Source organism: Lates calcarifer, linkage group LG2 (assembly GCF_001640805.2).
Source record: "Lates calcarifer isolate ASB-BC8 linkage group LG2, TLL_Latcal_v3, whole genome shotgun sequence".
NCBI lineage: Eukaryota > Metazoa > Chordata > Actinopteri > Centropomidae > Lates > Lates calcarifer.
Window position 1 is genome coordinate 7,004,136 of NC_066834.1, and position 15,187 is coordinate 7,019,322.

A 15,187-nucleotide genomic window follows, 5' to 3' on the forward strand; every position below is an offset into this window, starting at 1 on the left:
GTCAGGTTAAATTGTCAAATTTAAAGTCCAGTTATCTCAATGTCTGGTATTTGCAACTCCGCCTACTGCACCATCTGACCCTGGAGAGTAGTGTTGTTTACATCCTGTAACCTTACTGACCTCAAGTGTTAGAGACATGGTTTCCTTACATCGTTAGAGTTTGTTTCTCTAAATAGGTTTTGATCAGTTCTGTCAGCAGAGACTTTCTCTGCTTTCCTCATGCAGCAGAATAAGTTCATTATTTTGCAGTAAAATACACAAAACTGCTAATGTCAAAGCTGCCTCAATACTCCAGAAAATCAAAGTGAATATTCAAATATTTGATCTTTTCTATTGACTTGGCTTACTAAGAGGAAATGCCCCGCCCCACTGAACAAAATCCTTATTTGCCACATTCCCCATTTTGCAGCAGGGGCTCCACACTTTTTCTTTACAGGAGTTTTTTTAAAGAAGAAAACAGGATGGAGATGTATGTAATTTCAGTAATTTTAGCAAGTAGCCTCATCATACCGTTCACACTAAAAACTTTTTTCCCTTATCTTTGGGTGGATATTTCGTATTTCGGGGATCTACTGTGGATTTTAGTGAGGTTTGTGTCAAGGCGAAGAAGGAGACCTTTCTTCTTTGTTTTGGACCGTTTCTTGGAGCAGACCGCTGCGCATCCGGACAAGCCGTTCATTGTGTTTGAAAATGAAAGATACTCTTACGCTTACACTGATAAAAGGAGCAACAAAACTGCCAACGCGCTTCAGGCTCACCCTGGCTACAAAGCTGGAGACACCGTCGCGCTTTTCATGGGGAATGAACCCGCGTTCTTGTTTACCTGGCTGGCTTTGGCTAAGTTAGGCTCTCCTGTGGCTCTTCTCAATCACAACATCCGCACCAAGTCTCTGCTGCACTGCTTTAATTGTTGCAAGGCTAAAGTGTTGATAGCAGCCTCAGGTATGCATCCACGAGCTTTAGTGTTTAAGTGCTTTTTCTTATAAACAACAGTTGGGCCTACTCCTCCAGGAGCTGTTTACTTCCTCTGCCATACATTCAGGCTGGATATAAGTTTTTTTCAACAGCTGTGAAACTTATTCATGCCTAAAGGTTCGAGTTGTTTTTAGAATATGTTTTTAACTTTAATAGCTTGTGGCCCATATCCTTTATATAGATAGGGGTGCACAAATAAATAAACAAGTAGAGGTGTTAAACTGATATGGTAAACGGTCACAGTGGGTGGTATAGTTCATATTTTATTTAAAATACAGGATGACACTCATTCGTTTTCAGGGGTCTCAAATTGGCTTTCATGTCACTGCAACAGCTTTTAACCAAGTTAAGGATGCTTTTGTTTTCAAAATACTGCAGTACAAATTGCAGTCGTCTCCTGTACTCAATCCCATAGTTCACTAATCATTCTCCGGCTTCTAGGCTCGAGTGATTCTCAGTTACTGTTGTCCACACTAAGAACGCAAAGAGAAACTTCCATCTGGTTTAAATCATACTTGAATGTTCTGTAAAGCCAGTCTTTGGCCGATAGGTAAGTCTGTGTGATTGTGCTGTCCCTCTCCAGAGCTAAAGGATGCAGTGGAGGATGTGCTGCCTTCACTGACAGAGCAGGGCGTCACTGTCCTCCTGATGACCAAACACTGTAACACGCCCGGAATCGAGAGCTTCTCTGATAAAGTGGATGAGGCTTCAGATGCTCCGCTCCCTATGTCCCTCAGATCACACATCACATTCAAAAGTCCTGCAGTTTATATTTACACATCTGGAACTACAGGTATTGGAGTGGCTGCATTTGTCTTTTTTTTTTTTTTAGTTTCATGTGACAACCTGTGCCCACGACAATATATCACAAATCTCCTTCAGTTTACCTTTGCTCTGTTTCTGCCTTCTTGTGTTTCAGGTCTCCCTAAGGCAGCTGTGGTCAATCAGAACCGCCTTCTCATAGCTCTGGCTGTTTTATCTTCAAACGGTGTAATGCCTAATGATGTCTTTTACCTCAACCTGCCTTTGTACCACACAGCTGGATTTATTGTAGGCTTTATTGGCTCCATTGAGACAGGTGAGACGATTGAGTTGTAGCCAACAGAGTGTAAAAATGAAAGACTTTCTGAGGGCTGTGTGAGATTTCTTGCAAATGGATGAATCCCTTGCTGAAATAAGGAGTTGTTAGGTTGTTTTATACATATCAGGCTTTTTTGGAGTGTCCAATTTGCAGTGTACGGCCGTTCTTGTCACTGCTAATGCCACTGTTGACCTCAGTAGAGACGGAACAGCTGTTTTGCCAGATGCCAAACCTGAAACTGAAGTTTCACAACCTCAAGATAAACGTACCAAACAAACCACATCGACACTTGAACTACAAAAAACTGTAAAACAGTGTTTTTATGGTTTGAGGAAATTCTCCTACATCTTAAAGTAACAAAAAATGTCTAAAATGTAATGTATTTAGGTTTTTCTGGAATTACTGGTCTTCCAACATGTAGTTGCAAGGATGTGATTCCTCACTGGCTTCCCACCAGCAATCACTAACAGTCAGTTGTATTTCATAATGCAGGTATCACTTGAACCTGTTTGCAGATTACTTGTGGCGGAAGTAATGTGCCACCCGAAGACTATGGAGATTGATGAAAAAATACTCCTGTTACAAAGCCTTTATAAGTTTCTCACACATATCCTTAAAACAAGGCTGGTGCTGCAAAATTTGGAACAGACCTCTTTTACACGCTACACAAAAGTGATGTCCCTGCTCCTCCTTCTTCCTCTGGTTTTCCTGCCCCTGAGAAACCAAGAGAAAGAGTCTATTGTCACTGTGAACCAGTAATCTGAAGAGAGCCGGGTCAAACAAGACCAGATTACCTCCACTTTCTAAATGCTTTTGTTGAAACAGGCTAAAGTTCACACTGCTATAATATGTCAGGGTAAGCAGCCTGAGCTACACACATACTAGGAGATATCCAGTACAGGCCCAGAACAATCACAGTCCTGTTATGTGGTACATGCAGTTTAGCAGCGCACAGTTAAATACTGCTGGCATGAGTTATTGGAAATATTCAAGTCTTAAGCAAAACACCGTTCATTTTTAATTCAGTCAATTCAAAATATAAATGGACTATAGAAAGTTATCTCCACCAAGGAGGTTATGTTTTCACCTGTTTCTGTTACAGAATATGCAAAGTAGTAGTGAAGTAGTAGTAGTGAACTGATTTGCACCAAACTTAGTGGGGCAATGGGGAAGTGCCAAAGAAGAACTTGCTGAATTGAAAGCCAATCTTTTTTTTTTGCTGTCTTATTTTGAAGGATCAACGATTGTTCTGAAGAGGAAGTTTTCTGCATCTCAGTTTTGGGATGACTGCAGGAAAAACAGTGTGACTGTTATCCAGTACATCGGAGAGGTGATGCGTTACCTCTGTAGCACGCCAAAGGTAAAATGATTTTTACTTTTCCCAGGTTCTCACATAATGTTCAGCCATGCTTAGCTTAATGCTGAAAAACTTAAAGGACATTTGATCATTTTAATGCCACTAAGTATAGTTATACCAGGTTTAGTCCATTTTTGCCTTCTTTGTGGTTTAGAGAAGCCTCTGCAGCAGTGTCTTTATCACATAAGAGTTTAAACTCCCAACTGAAACCCAAACCAGGGGCAGTATATTTGGGTTGGCAGGAGGTTAATGTGTCCCTTCTTATTACTCAGGGGCAGGGAAACATGAATAGATACAGCCTTTAACTTAAGAATCTTTTGGACAGAAAATAACTGGACTATATCCAAAAGTTGTTCAAAGAAAATATATGTAAAAATTGCAGTTTTAATCATCTGAGGTTGTGCCTGTCCCTGATACCTCATATTTACCTCATATTTATGTGTTGACAGCCCTATTTAATAGCCTTTATCTATTAATTGAATGCCAATTTTGCTTTAATTAGTAGAGATATTGCAAATCAAACAGGCTCACACAGGATTTTATTCTGTGGTCGCTGTGCCGCTTCTCTTTCATCTTAATTACTGTAAAACACTCCAAGACAGCTGCAGAGGCAGAGAGCTGTGAACCGGCTGCAGCAAGACAGATCAAGTCAGAGATAACTTTCCAAATCTGCACATTCCCACAGAGCTGCACAGCTGGCTTACCGAAATAGAAATTGTTAAATCTCAACTATCATGTTCCAGCCTTTTACGTCATTATCTGTAGGGGTCTGAGCAGCATGAAACATTATGGATACATGAAAATGTCAACCACTTGTATGACAAATATTTAAAGTGTCAGAAGGATTTCAGTAATCAGAATGAAATCACTTAAAAATGTATGTGCTGGATTTAGGAGCACTGTAAATATTTTTGTCTACATGTATGGCCATTCAGAGTATCTAATTGCATCACATGAAGTGGAGTCTCAATTTACTGCGTGGCCCTGCACCAGTCAGAGGAGGTGGTTTGTCAGTATCTGGTCACCTCTAGGAATAGATGCTGGCCTTTACTTTAGACGACCATATCAAGTAACCTGCCAACCAAATCTCCCTGTACTAGAATATGACTTTAGGGTTACATTCATTACAGTGAATTGTATTTCTTATGGTGAATTGTATTTATTTTTAGAGAGATGTGTATTTTTTAAAAGTAACATAGAAGTGTGCTTATGTGAACTGATATCTAATCTCAAATTCTTACATATAAACAGGTATCAGGCATACTTCATCAGAAAGGTGTCTAATCCTAATTAAGGGCCCAATTAGTTGACTAATGCCTATTTATTATAAAGCACATGAGTTCACGTGTGAGTGTGATTAAAAGCAGTGCAGTCTCACACTTAACAAACAGCCATTCAAAATGACAAGTAGTGACAGGTATTTTTTCCCCCATTACTATTCCCTCTTGTCTTAAATAAGGTTTTTACATTTGGGTGATTCCAGTTCCTTGACCATTTCGATTAATTAGGGTTCAAATAATTTATTTCTGTAATACTTGAAAAATGTTTGATCTATTTTGTATGAAAATGCAGAGAGAAAACGACAAGGATCATAAAGTAAGACTGGCCATTGGTAACGGTATCAGAGCAGACGTATGGAGAGAGTTTCTCAGCCGCTTTGGAAACATTCAGATTCGAGAGTTTTACGCCTCCACTGAGGGAAACGTGGGATTTGTCAACTATGCAGGGAAAATTGGAGCCATTGGACGTGTCAACTTTTTGCACCGGGTAAGAATGAGATCATCCAAAAACAAGAACATTTTCATTTCTGTTAACAGTGTTGATTTTTTTTCCCCATAGATTTACTACCTATTTATTAGGTTGTGCGTCAAAATCATCTCAACTCAACTTCCTTTTTTCTGAGCTTTCAACGGCATCTCACGGTGGACCATGGAACAGCTGTTGAAGACGGTCTTAATCCATCTGCTGAGTTTAGTAGTAGTAGTAGGACAGTGAAAAATATGACTGAAAGCTCTGAAAAAGCTTGTAAGACGACCTTGAGTTGAGATTATTTTCACCACACATACTGACCCCAAGGTCAAGAATGACCTTCTGCATTGTGCTTGTATATATTGACATATAATTACAAGGGGGCTTCAAAATGTTTAAGGAAAAAGGAGAGTTGATAAAAACGGTTTAAGTTATGATGTTTATCTTTGCGTTGCAACATGCATTTAAGGGTTCATGTTAGAACATGTTATGACATGTTAGTACGAGAGCGTACAGGTGCATTGAGATCAAAATCCCTGCATATGATTTTTAGCTATGTACATTTTCCACAAACTTTTTGAAGCCCCCTCGTACATGCAGACAGTGGTTTATTCTGTTGGTTTTTATAGGGCACATATTGCATTATTGTTGTCTTTATTCCTTCCTGTAGAGGCTGTTTCCTTACATTCTTGTTAAGTACGACACAGAGCGAGATGAACCAGTTCGAGATGCTAATGGCCTCTGCGTGGAGGCACCCAAAGGTGAAGACACACCTGTTAATATAAACTAGATCTTTATATCACTGATTTTCAGCTTCATCCCTATGCACTTGTTATTGATTTCTATGCTTATTGTATGCACCACAACACTTTCTGTCACATCTGAGTCATGTGTGCAAATCAGGACCCCGGTGACGGGGCTAGTCGTCCATTGATAGATTATGTCAGTAATGTCAGTGGCTTTTTCTTTAAGGGGAGACAGGACTGCTGTTGTCGAAGATCACAGACATTGCTCCTTTTGTCGGCTACGCCCAGAATGAAGAACAAACGGAGAAGAAAAGACTACGCAATGTACTCAAGAAAGGAGATCTTTACTTCAACAGCGGAGACTTAATGAGGATCGATAAGGACAATTTCATTTACTTTCAGGATCGTGTAGGCGACACATTCAGGTACACAGCTCCTGTGCACCAGGATTTGATTTTTATGTTTGTTGTTTTGTATAATTTTTTTTATAGTTTTCCACTGCAACAGCCATATTATACAACTAAAAATTAAAGATTTGAACAAACAGAGGATGAAACATCACAAGGTCACTGACTTTTTACAGTTAAAGGTAAGAAGCATAAAGAGTGAAAGTTAAAGAATAGATCCATATAGACATTCAGTGAGACATAGCTTTTAGTGTGTAAAGAGAATATATTGAGTGTTTTTGTTTCCCCACATGCATGCACCAAAACTGATATAAAATAACTTGAGTCCACAGGTGGAAAGGTGAGAATGTGGCCACAACTGAGGTTTCTGACATCCTGACCATCTGCGATTGTCTCAAAGAAGCCAACGTTTATGGAGTCCAAGTGCCAGGTGATTGTATTTCCTCTGTACCTTCTACCTCACAATGTGTTCAATAAAAAAGTAATTGCTTCCAACAGACAGATCGTTCAATTGATGTGGTAATGAATCAGGTGCTTTGTCTGATTTTATTTTGTCTGGTAACATAGGGCATGAGGGGCGGATAGGAATGGCAGCTGTTACTGGGAAGGAAGGTGCTCAGTTTGATGGAAGTAAACTATATAAGCATGTGGTCAGCTACCTGCCATCATATGCCCGACCTCGCTTTATAAGGGTACAGGTAATTTTATTTCACACACACTTAACTACTTTTGGAAGAAACATCAGGTATATTAAATTTAAATATTTAAGAAACAAACAACGGACAATAATATTTTGATATTTTACCCGACTGAGTATTTTGTACTTTTCTCTCACCCAGAACGCCATGGAAGTGACTGGGACTTTCAAGCAGATGAAAGTGAAGTTAGTTGAGGAGAATTTTGATCCAGGACGTATCCAGGACCCTCTTTATATCCTTAATGATAATGAGAAGAGCTACGTACCGCTGACAGCTCAGGTCTACTGCTCCATCCTATCAGGAAACACCAAACTATGAGCAGGCCCTTAGTGTTCACTGCGGGGCTTTTCAGACTGTCTGCAGTGATACTTTTGATAATGAACCTCCAGCTCAGGGACGGACCAACTCTCAAAATATTATGCATGTTTAGTAAAATAATATGGAAGCATAAACACCCATATCAGAAGCAGTACATTGGAACCGGAAGCGTAGGATTCATGTCAGGGTTCAGAGTTGGCCTGCAAGGAGAGGATGGAGTTTGACATTATAAATTACATATTTACTGGCAAGTGATGATATAAATAGTATACTTATTAGCATGATACCTGATGCTTTTACTGTATTTGGTTTAATAATGATGTGGATACATGTTGCTTTTGGGATGATTGTGGACAGAATGTGGATAAACAGATAGTGTCATTTAATGCGATGCTTCATGGAGAATGGGACTATAAGACAGTGGCTTTTAGATTTATGTATTTAACATGTAGTATCTGATGTACTTAACAGAATACTCTGTTTTTATGCAAGATGTAAGTAGCATGTTGTTGGAGTTACAAAAATACTGTACATAGAAGAGGGCCTAAAACTAATTTTATATTTATGTGCCAATATCTGTAAATATGAATTGCTTTCTTAAGTATTAAAGCAATTCCTATTGTAAAACCAGAGTTATTTTTTTTTACTCATCATTGTTGCAACAATACAAATTTCACGTGTGCCAGACATGTAAAAAAACCACAAGGTGGAGACAAATATGTACGATACCAGAGTCTCTGTACCCAGTGTTGTTGGGATATTCAGCACTGGAAACACCACAGCAACAGAAACGTTGAACAATATAGTATAGACAACAGAAAATTATACCATATGTGGTTGTTAAATGTCTTGTTTCAAAAACCATTGACCGTTAATCAGCTGCTATTGATGGCCTCCACTCCTCTGAGAAGGTTTTCCACAATATTTTGGAATCTGACCGCGAGGATTTGTTTCCAGTCATAAAGAGCACTGTGCTGACTCATGGTTGTTTTCCCAGTTCATCCCAAAGGTGCCAAAGGAGAGCCATTTATTGATTGGGGTACTGTCATGTTTAAACATTGTTAGAAGCATGCTGTTGTCCAAAATAACACTAAGATTTCTCTCATATGGAACTAAATGACCCAAGGTACGAACAGCACAAAACCAAAAGTACACTGAGGTGTTTTTGGTGTTTATTTTGCATTCACAGGAATGGTATATCTTTTCAGCCCCCCAAGAGTAAGTCACAGATTTCATTCAGAGTGTAAAGTCCTCACAAACTGCTGCAGATACAGTGTGTGTATGTTGCCATCAAGATCAGTCAGTTGTAACCAGTTACATGCTAAATGTCACTTTTTCACCTCACAAAGAATCAGAAAATCATCTATACACAGGGAAAATATATTGCAAGTCAAAACAGAACAAACATGGCACTAATAACACTGAGGAATTTCCCCCTGGCAGTGCTCTGTTGTTGTGTAATTCAGGTGTAATTCAAGCTGGGTCTCAACCATCCCACAGGAGGAAAGACTGGTTTTATTCTTTTATGATTGGTTTGCTGCTTTAGCTGAAAAAAGATGGAGAAATTCACAGGAGGTTAATCTTTGATTTGATAACCATAAAGGTCAACAAACTTGTTTTCACTGTTACTGCCCTGATGAAACCACAGGTCAATGTTTTTGAGTAGTAAGTATGGTTTTCTCAGTTTTCACATTAATTTAGTTTGTTATATGTCAATGACAATGCCTATGCTTTGTAAGGTCATTTAAAATTTATTATGAGAGAATTATTATAAGAGCAGTTTTTGCCAGCTTTGGTATATATGAATTCTGTGAGTTTCTTTAATGCTCAATATTTTTGCTTTATTAGCTGACCCGGTTAAAACACACAAAAATATGGTTTTCAAGTTCGACTAAATGTCCCTCTTCTGTTGCTTGGACAGAACAATGTTGGAAATTAACCCATTAACTCTACAAGATTCTCAACAGTGTAAGAAACAGTTTGTTTCCCAGCTAGTCACTGATCTAAGATTCAAGAGAGGATGAGCAGTAAAAACATAAAAAGGAAGCAGTGATGCTTTTCACTGTTGGCAGCAGTTGGATAATTTGTGGTAACTCTTTATAACACAGCACATGACTTTGGCGGTTGTAATACATTTTATGAATGCAGTACTGATAAAAATTACTTATTGGTTCCAACTGGCACTTATGAGTAGAGTCTACGGAGATATATAATTATGTAGTCTGTTACTTACAGTATGTCACAGATTTATATGGACGTTGTGCAAACATGCATTTAGTACATTGATGTAGGTCCACAGTAAGAAAACTGACAATGATGTTTCCAGTCCAGAGTGTCTGGTGTTATCAATGAGTGCCACAGCTCTGGAGAAAATTTTGTTAGTATGTCTTGTTGTGCTGCCCTGAGTCTTTTCCAGATGGAAGTGGCAGGAGGCTGCTCCACTCTCCCGACTCACTGGTTCGCTCCTGTGTGGAAGTTATCGATGAAGTAAGGATGGCTTGACAATTGCTGTGTAGAACTGGATCATCAAGGCCTCTGTTTCCAGGTTGAATTTCTATCACCTCAAATTCAGCTGAACTTGAGTGACTCCACTCACTCAATCAAGTCCAGCTGGTTTTGGTTCAACCTGTCTAGAATAACTATGACCTGGAAACTCTCCACAGACACACACAGTCTTTCCCCTAGTTATGTTATTGGTCCCGACTGAGGGCCTGCATGGTGCACTGAGCTCCTCTCCCTCTCCATTCTTATTATTATTATTATTGCACAATAAATTGGCTACAGAGTGTAGAAAGCACAGGCACAATGTGTCTGTCTCATGTGATCTTGAAAATGGGACTCAGTCCTTCACACAGCAGGGCAGCAAAGTCCTGTTTTTTTTTTTTTTGTTTGTTAGTTTGTTTTGTTTTGTTGATAAATGTACCCTAGTTTCGTGCTTTCTATTGTCTCTCCTGTGATTTCAAGCCGCATACTGAACCCATGACCCTGCTCAACATACACGGCTACAACAACATCATATACTATACATCTCTATGTGTGACTTGTGTTTCACCATGTTCTTTTTCTTCCTGCTGTGTCTTTCCTGGAAAGTGCATGAGATAAATAACTATGTTGTCAAAGATTAACCTTTTGTGAATTTCTCTATACCGCTATGTAAATAATAACGACTAGAATTGCCCTGACTTCATCAGATTTGTTTCCTCACAGGAGTACATCTTAGCTCTTTTGTTACATCCATCAGAGGAGAGAAAAAAACGTTCAAAGTTCATGAGGCGTACCTAAGTCTACGCTCGGCGGCTTTGTGCTGTTAGAATTGAACTTTTTCATCACTCTCACAGTAGAAGGACCGACTCCTTTCTCCTGAAAATGAGCGCATATATTCTTTATACCATTCTTACGGGTTTGGCAATTTTGCCATTACTCCTTTACCTGAGAAACCCTTACTTTTGGGACGACTTAAATTACGCACTTACTGCAATCAAAATCGGTATAAGCATAGAAAGGTACAAGAAGCGGAAACCGTTTTACAGCATTTTGGACAGTTTTCTGGACAAAGTGGCGAAGCAGCCGCAGAAGAAGTTTATAGTTTTCGAGGACAGCTCCTACACTTACAGCCAAGCCGACAAGGAAAGCAACAGAGTGGCCAGAGCTCTGTCGACTCATGGCAATGTAAAGGCAGGAGACACAGTGGTTCTGTTTATGGCCAACGAACCGTGGATGGTGTGGCTCTGGCTCGGACTGGCCAAGCTGGGATGCACGGCTTCTCTACTGAACTACAACATCAGATCCAAGTCCCTGCTGCATTGCTTCTCCTGCTGTGACGCCAAGGTCCTGGTCGCTGGTGCTGGTAAGGGTGACTGTTGTAAATTTGTAAATTTGTAAATTTCCCCATTGTGGGACTAATAAAGGATTATTATTGAATATATAGTGACCCCACCTTAAAGTTATTAATATTGTCATAAACCTGCAGTAAATCCTCAGACACCTGTTCATTAACACTGTTTCAACACAAACAAGAGTTCTGCAAAAGAATGAAATTATCAATGATTTTAAATTCATATCCACCTGTGAACCTATACTCTGCATGGCCAAATTATATTGGATTTTTAAGTCAGTATTTGGAAGTAAAGATATGTGATAACTGTATATTCCAATTATTAATGTCTTTCAACATTAACATACAACATAAACAGGCAATCTTGATAACAACTTTTGCACTATTTGGTTGAAAAATCCACTGGCCAGTTTTCCTCAGTGCACAATCTGTGTGATGGCGACACTGTTTCTGAATGATCTCAGAAGTAGTTTGACATTTCTGTGCTGCAATTTCTTACTGTTCAGCCAACATAAAGACCTGATATATCTACTGATATATCTACTGATGTATTAGCCTAGCCAGACATATTGGTCTAGCACTAGTTTAAAGTATATTGAGAGCTCTTGATTTTTCTGTTTTGTTGTCACTGCCTTCACTAACTCTCCTTTTGTCGCTCTCTCAGACTTACGAGAGGCTGTAGGGGAGGTGTTGCCCACACTGAAGCAACAGGGCGTCCGTGTGTTCATCCTCAGTGAGGACTGTGATGTGGAGGGCTTCGAAAGCCTCTCTGATAAAATTCAGCAGGCCTCAGACCAACCTCTGTCCCCTCAACTGAGGGCCCACATTAACATCAAGAGTCCTGCACTATACATCTACACCTCCGGAACCACAGGTAATCTGACGGTCTTATCTGACCTTCGCCTCTAATCTGCTTTTTATTGTGCAGTCCTTGAGTGCCAGAAACAAGACAATGAATCTATGCAACGTCTGCTTCTAATGGCATTGTTACCTTTTAGGCCTTCCCAAAGCGGCTGTAATTAACCACGAGAGGATATGGATGGCATCTTTTCTTCAGTCTATGGCTGGCGTACGCTCAGACGATATCATCTACATATACCTACCTCTCTACCATAGTGCAGGCTTTCTGATGGGACTCTGTGGATCCATAGAAAAGGGTAAAGCATAAGTATTTCCCATAAAACACTACCAACTTTGCAGTATACTGTACAAAAACATCCTGATGATAACAATGAGTTTATTAAAGGTTAAACTGAGACGTTACTTGAGTGTATGACCTCAAGTAGCAGGTGGTTTGGCTCTTACTTGCACTATTTGTGTTTCAAAGTCCTAAAGTTCATAGGTTCACAATACTTACTGAGCTCTCAGTGTGAGATTATACTGTACGTTGCTGAATCCATCTGTGCCTCTTCATTTCTAGGCCTCACTATTGTCTTAGGACGGAAATTCTCTGCCTCTAACTTCTGGAGTGAGTGTAGGAAGTACAATGTGACCGTCATTCAGTACATAGGAGAAATTATGCGCTACCTCTGCAACACACCGAAGGTAAACCTCAGTATAATATCACATATGGTCATTATAAGTATTGTGAAACTTACAATATGTTGCTAACTGTGTCTGCAATTATGACATTTGTAAGGGCAGCTAGCACCTGCAGTCAGACTACATGTTTGTACTTTTAACAGAAGGTGGACACAATGTGATGTTTGTTTTCCTGGTCTCACCCCTGCTTCACCTTCCTCTAGAGAGACAATGACAGAGATCATAAAGTCCGACTTGCGTTTGGGAATGGGATAAGAGCTGACACCTGGGCTGAGTTCCTACAGCGATTTGGGGACATTCGCATCTGTGAATGCTACGGAGCAACGGAGGGAAACATTGGCTTTGTCAACTTTACTGGGAAAATTGGAGCTATTGGCAGAGAGCATTATCTACATAAGGTAAGAGAGAGGGAAATATTATGAAATGTAATGTTCAAAACAAGTTTAAATATTCATTTCAACATTCAGTATGTTTTATTGCCTTGAACTGTTTGTTTTTCAGAAAGCGTTTTCATATAGCCTCATAAGGTACGACACAGAGAAAGAGGAGCCAGTCAAAGACTCCAGAGGGTTTTGTATTGAAGTCCCGACGGGTGAGCAAGGCTTCTCCAAAAATATGGCTCTCTCTTGACTTTTTAGCTCTCACCCACTCATATCCTGATGCTTGATGCTTTTTCCCCTGCAGGAGAGACTGGTTTGTTGGTTGCAAAGATCGGAGAGAGATCACCTTTCAGCGGATACGCCAAGAACAGGCAGCAGACGGAGAAGAAGACACTGAGAGATGTGTTCGTGAAGGGAGACCTCTACTTTAACAGTGGTGACCTTCTAAAGAGAGACAATGAAGGATTTGTCTACTTTCAAGACCGCATCGGAGACACTTTCAGGTCTGTGGAGGAAACAAACTGAACAAATTTGATAATCTGACTGAGCAAATAATGAAGACCAGGGGGGCCCACATCTGGATACTATGTTTGTGTTGGTTAGATAAGAACATCAAAGTCTGCAAAAAAACTTGAACCTGATAAATGGTTGATATTTTTTAGAATCCTTGCAGGTTTTAGCAACTCAAGCCACTGTTTTAAAGTCAGTTAGTTGGAAAATACGATCACTTTAATCACTGGAAAGTGAATTTAAGATGAAGGGAAAAACATTACATTTGGCTAAAGACTGGAGCTGAGTTTTGCATGCACTGTTTGTGCTGTTGTCTCACTCAGGTGGAAAGGAGAAAATGTGGCAACCACGGAGGTGGCCGATCATTTGCTCATGGTTGACTGCATTGAGGAAGCAAATGTCTATGGTGTGAAAGTGCCAGGTAATAATTACCACATTAGCAATGATTTAAGATTTATAAAGAATGTATAATTAATAATAGTTATTGTAAAAATGTTATTACCTTGAAAACATATATCTACGAAATATGACATTTTAGTAAAAGCCTTTCAGCCATTGATCAGTCATCTGATCACTATATCTATTTTTTAAAGATTTACTAAGACCTCTTGTACCATGTAGCTTTTCACATGCTCATTAATTACTTATTACTGTCATCATGAGCCATGTAATCCTGCAAATAAGGAAAAAACAAAACAAAACATAAAAGCTGAGACAAATTTGAAACAGGAAAGCATGTATTTGAAATAGGTTATCATCTACGTTGCCACAGTCATCCTGACATCCTGAAATAAGTCCTACTTTTACTTTGACCATGACTGTTTAGGACACGAGGGGCGAATTGGAATGGCAGCACTGAAGCTGAAGGAAAACATGGATTTTGACAGCAAAGCTACATATCAGCATGTCAAAAAGTACCTCCCCAGCTACGCAAGACCTCACTTCATTCGCATTCAGGTAAACAAAGTCCTGCTGGATTTACTCAGAAGATTATGACATATATATATATATATATACATTTGATTTTATATATATATATATATATATATATATATACTTGACTTTGTTTAAAAAGTCTATAACCATTCATTTGCTCTGGCAGGATGCACTGGCAGTGACTGGGACGTTTAAGCAAATGAAGGTGAAGCTGGCAGAGGAGGGCTTTGACCCTGCTGTCATAAGGGACCCTTTGTTCTACCTGGAGGACAATAAAGGCTACGTACCTATGACTCAGGAGATAGTCAACTCCATTGCAGAGGGAAGAATCAGGCTCTGAAGGAGTTCAGTGTTTATTAATAGATTGTCATCCTCCAGTAGTACATTTGATTTTAGCTTATACAAGATGCCAAATAATGCTAAATGCTAAAAACACACCGAGCCTTAATGTGCAGCTGCTATACCCTTTGAGGATTCTTGTGTATTGAAATATTTCAAGGGATAATAATGTTGTTTGAAATATTTTTTAATAAAAAGATTTTAAAAACATGATTGATAATAAGCAAAGCAATCCCAAATCACTAACATAGTTAGATAGTGACTGTCAATTTGCCAAGAGGTGACTATGCTGTCTCAGCACCAACACAGCTAAT

General features: G+C 39.4%; 2 protein-coding genes across 2 annotated transcripts; both read left to right on the top strand.

The window, feature by feature from the left end:
* Positions 1–367: 367 nt before the first annotated feature.
* zgc:158482 (uncharacterized protein LOC100009650 homolog) lies at positions 368–7,958 on the top strand. Its single transcript, XM_018683629.2, has 10 exons — positions 368–942; positions 1,559–1,768; positions 1,895–2,053; positions 3,292–3,416; positions 4,986–5,180; positions 5,833–5,923; positions 6,135–6,333; positions 6,648–6,745; positions 6,883–7,013; positions 7,155–7,958. The coding sequence occupies exons 1-10, from the start codon at positions 462–464 to the stop codon at positions 7,329–7,331; spliced, it is 1,866 nt and encodes a 621-aa protein (XP_018539145.1). The 5' UTR covers positions 368–461; the 3' UTR covers positions 7,332–7,958.
* A 2,316-nt stretch (positions 7,959–10,274) lies between these two features.
* On the top strand, positions 10,275–15,101 carry LOC108887924 (long-chain fatty acid transport protein 2). Its single transcript, XM_018683626.2, has 10 exons — positions 10,275–11,178; positions 11,831–12,040; positions 12,165–12,323; positions 12,587–12,711; positions 12,912–13,106; positions 13,210–13,300; positions 13,393–13,591; positions 13,922–14,019; positions 14,425–14,555; positions 14,701–15,101. The coding sequence occupies exons 1-10, from the start codon at positions 10,698–10,700 to the stop codon at positions 14,872–14,874; spliced, it is 1,863 nt and encodes a 620-aa protein (XP_018539142.1). The 5' UTR covers positions 10,275–10,697; the 3' UTR covers positions 14,875–15,101.
* Positions 15,102–15,187: the final 86 nt, after the last annotated feature.

Coding starts and splice junctions, on each gene's coding strand:
- zgc:158482 (XM_018683629.2), top strand. CDS start 462: ATGGAGATGTATGTAATTTCAGTAATTTTAGCAAGTAGCCTCATCATA. Junction 1,769..1,894: donor TTACACATCTGGAACTACAG/GTATTGGAGTGG, acceptor CTTGTGTTTCAG/GTCTCCCTAAGGCAGCTGTG. Junction 3,417..4,985: donor ACCTCTGTAGCACGCCAAAG/GTAAAATGATTT, acceptor ATGAAAATGCAG/AGAGAAAACGACAAGGATCA.
- LOC108887924 (XM_018683626.2), top strand. CDS start 10,698: ATGAGCGCATATATTCTTTATACCATTCTTACGGGTTTGGCAATTTTG. Junction 13,107..13,209: donor GAGAGCATTATCTACATAAG/GTAAGAGAGAGG, acceptor TTTGTTTTTCAG/AAAGCGTTTTCATATAGCCT. Junction 14,020..14,424: donor CTATGGTGTGAAAGTGCCAG/GTAATAATTACC, acceptor ATGACTGTTTAG/GACACGAGGGGCGAATTGGA.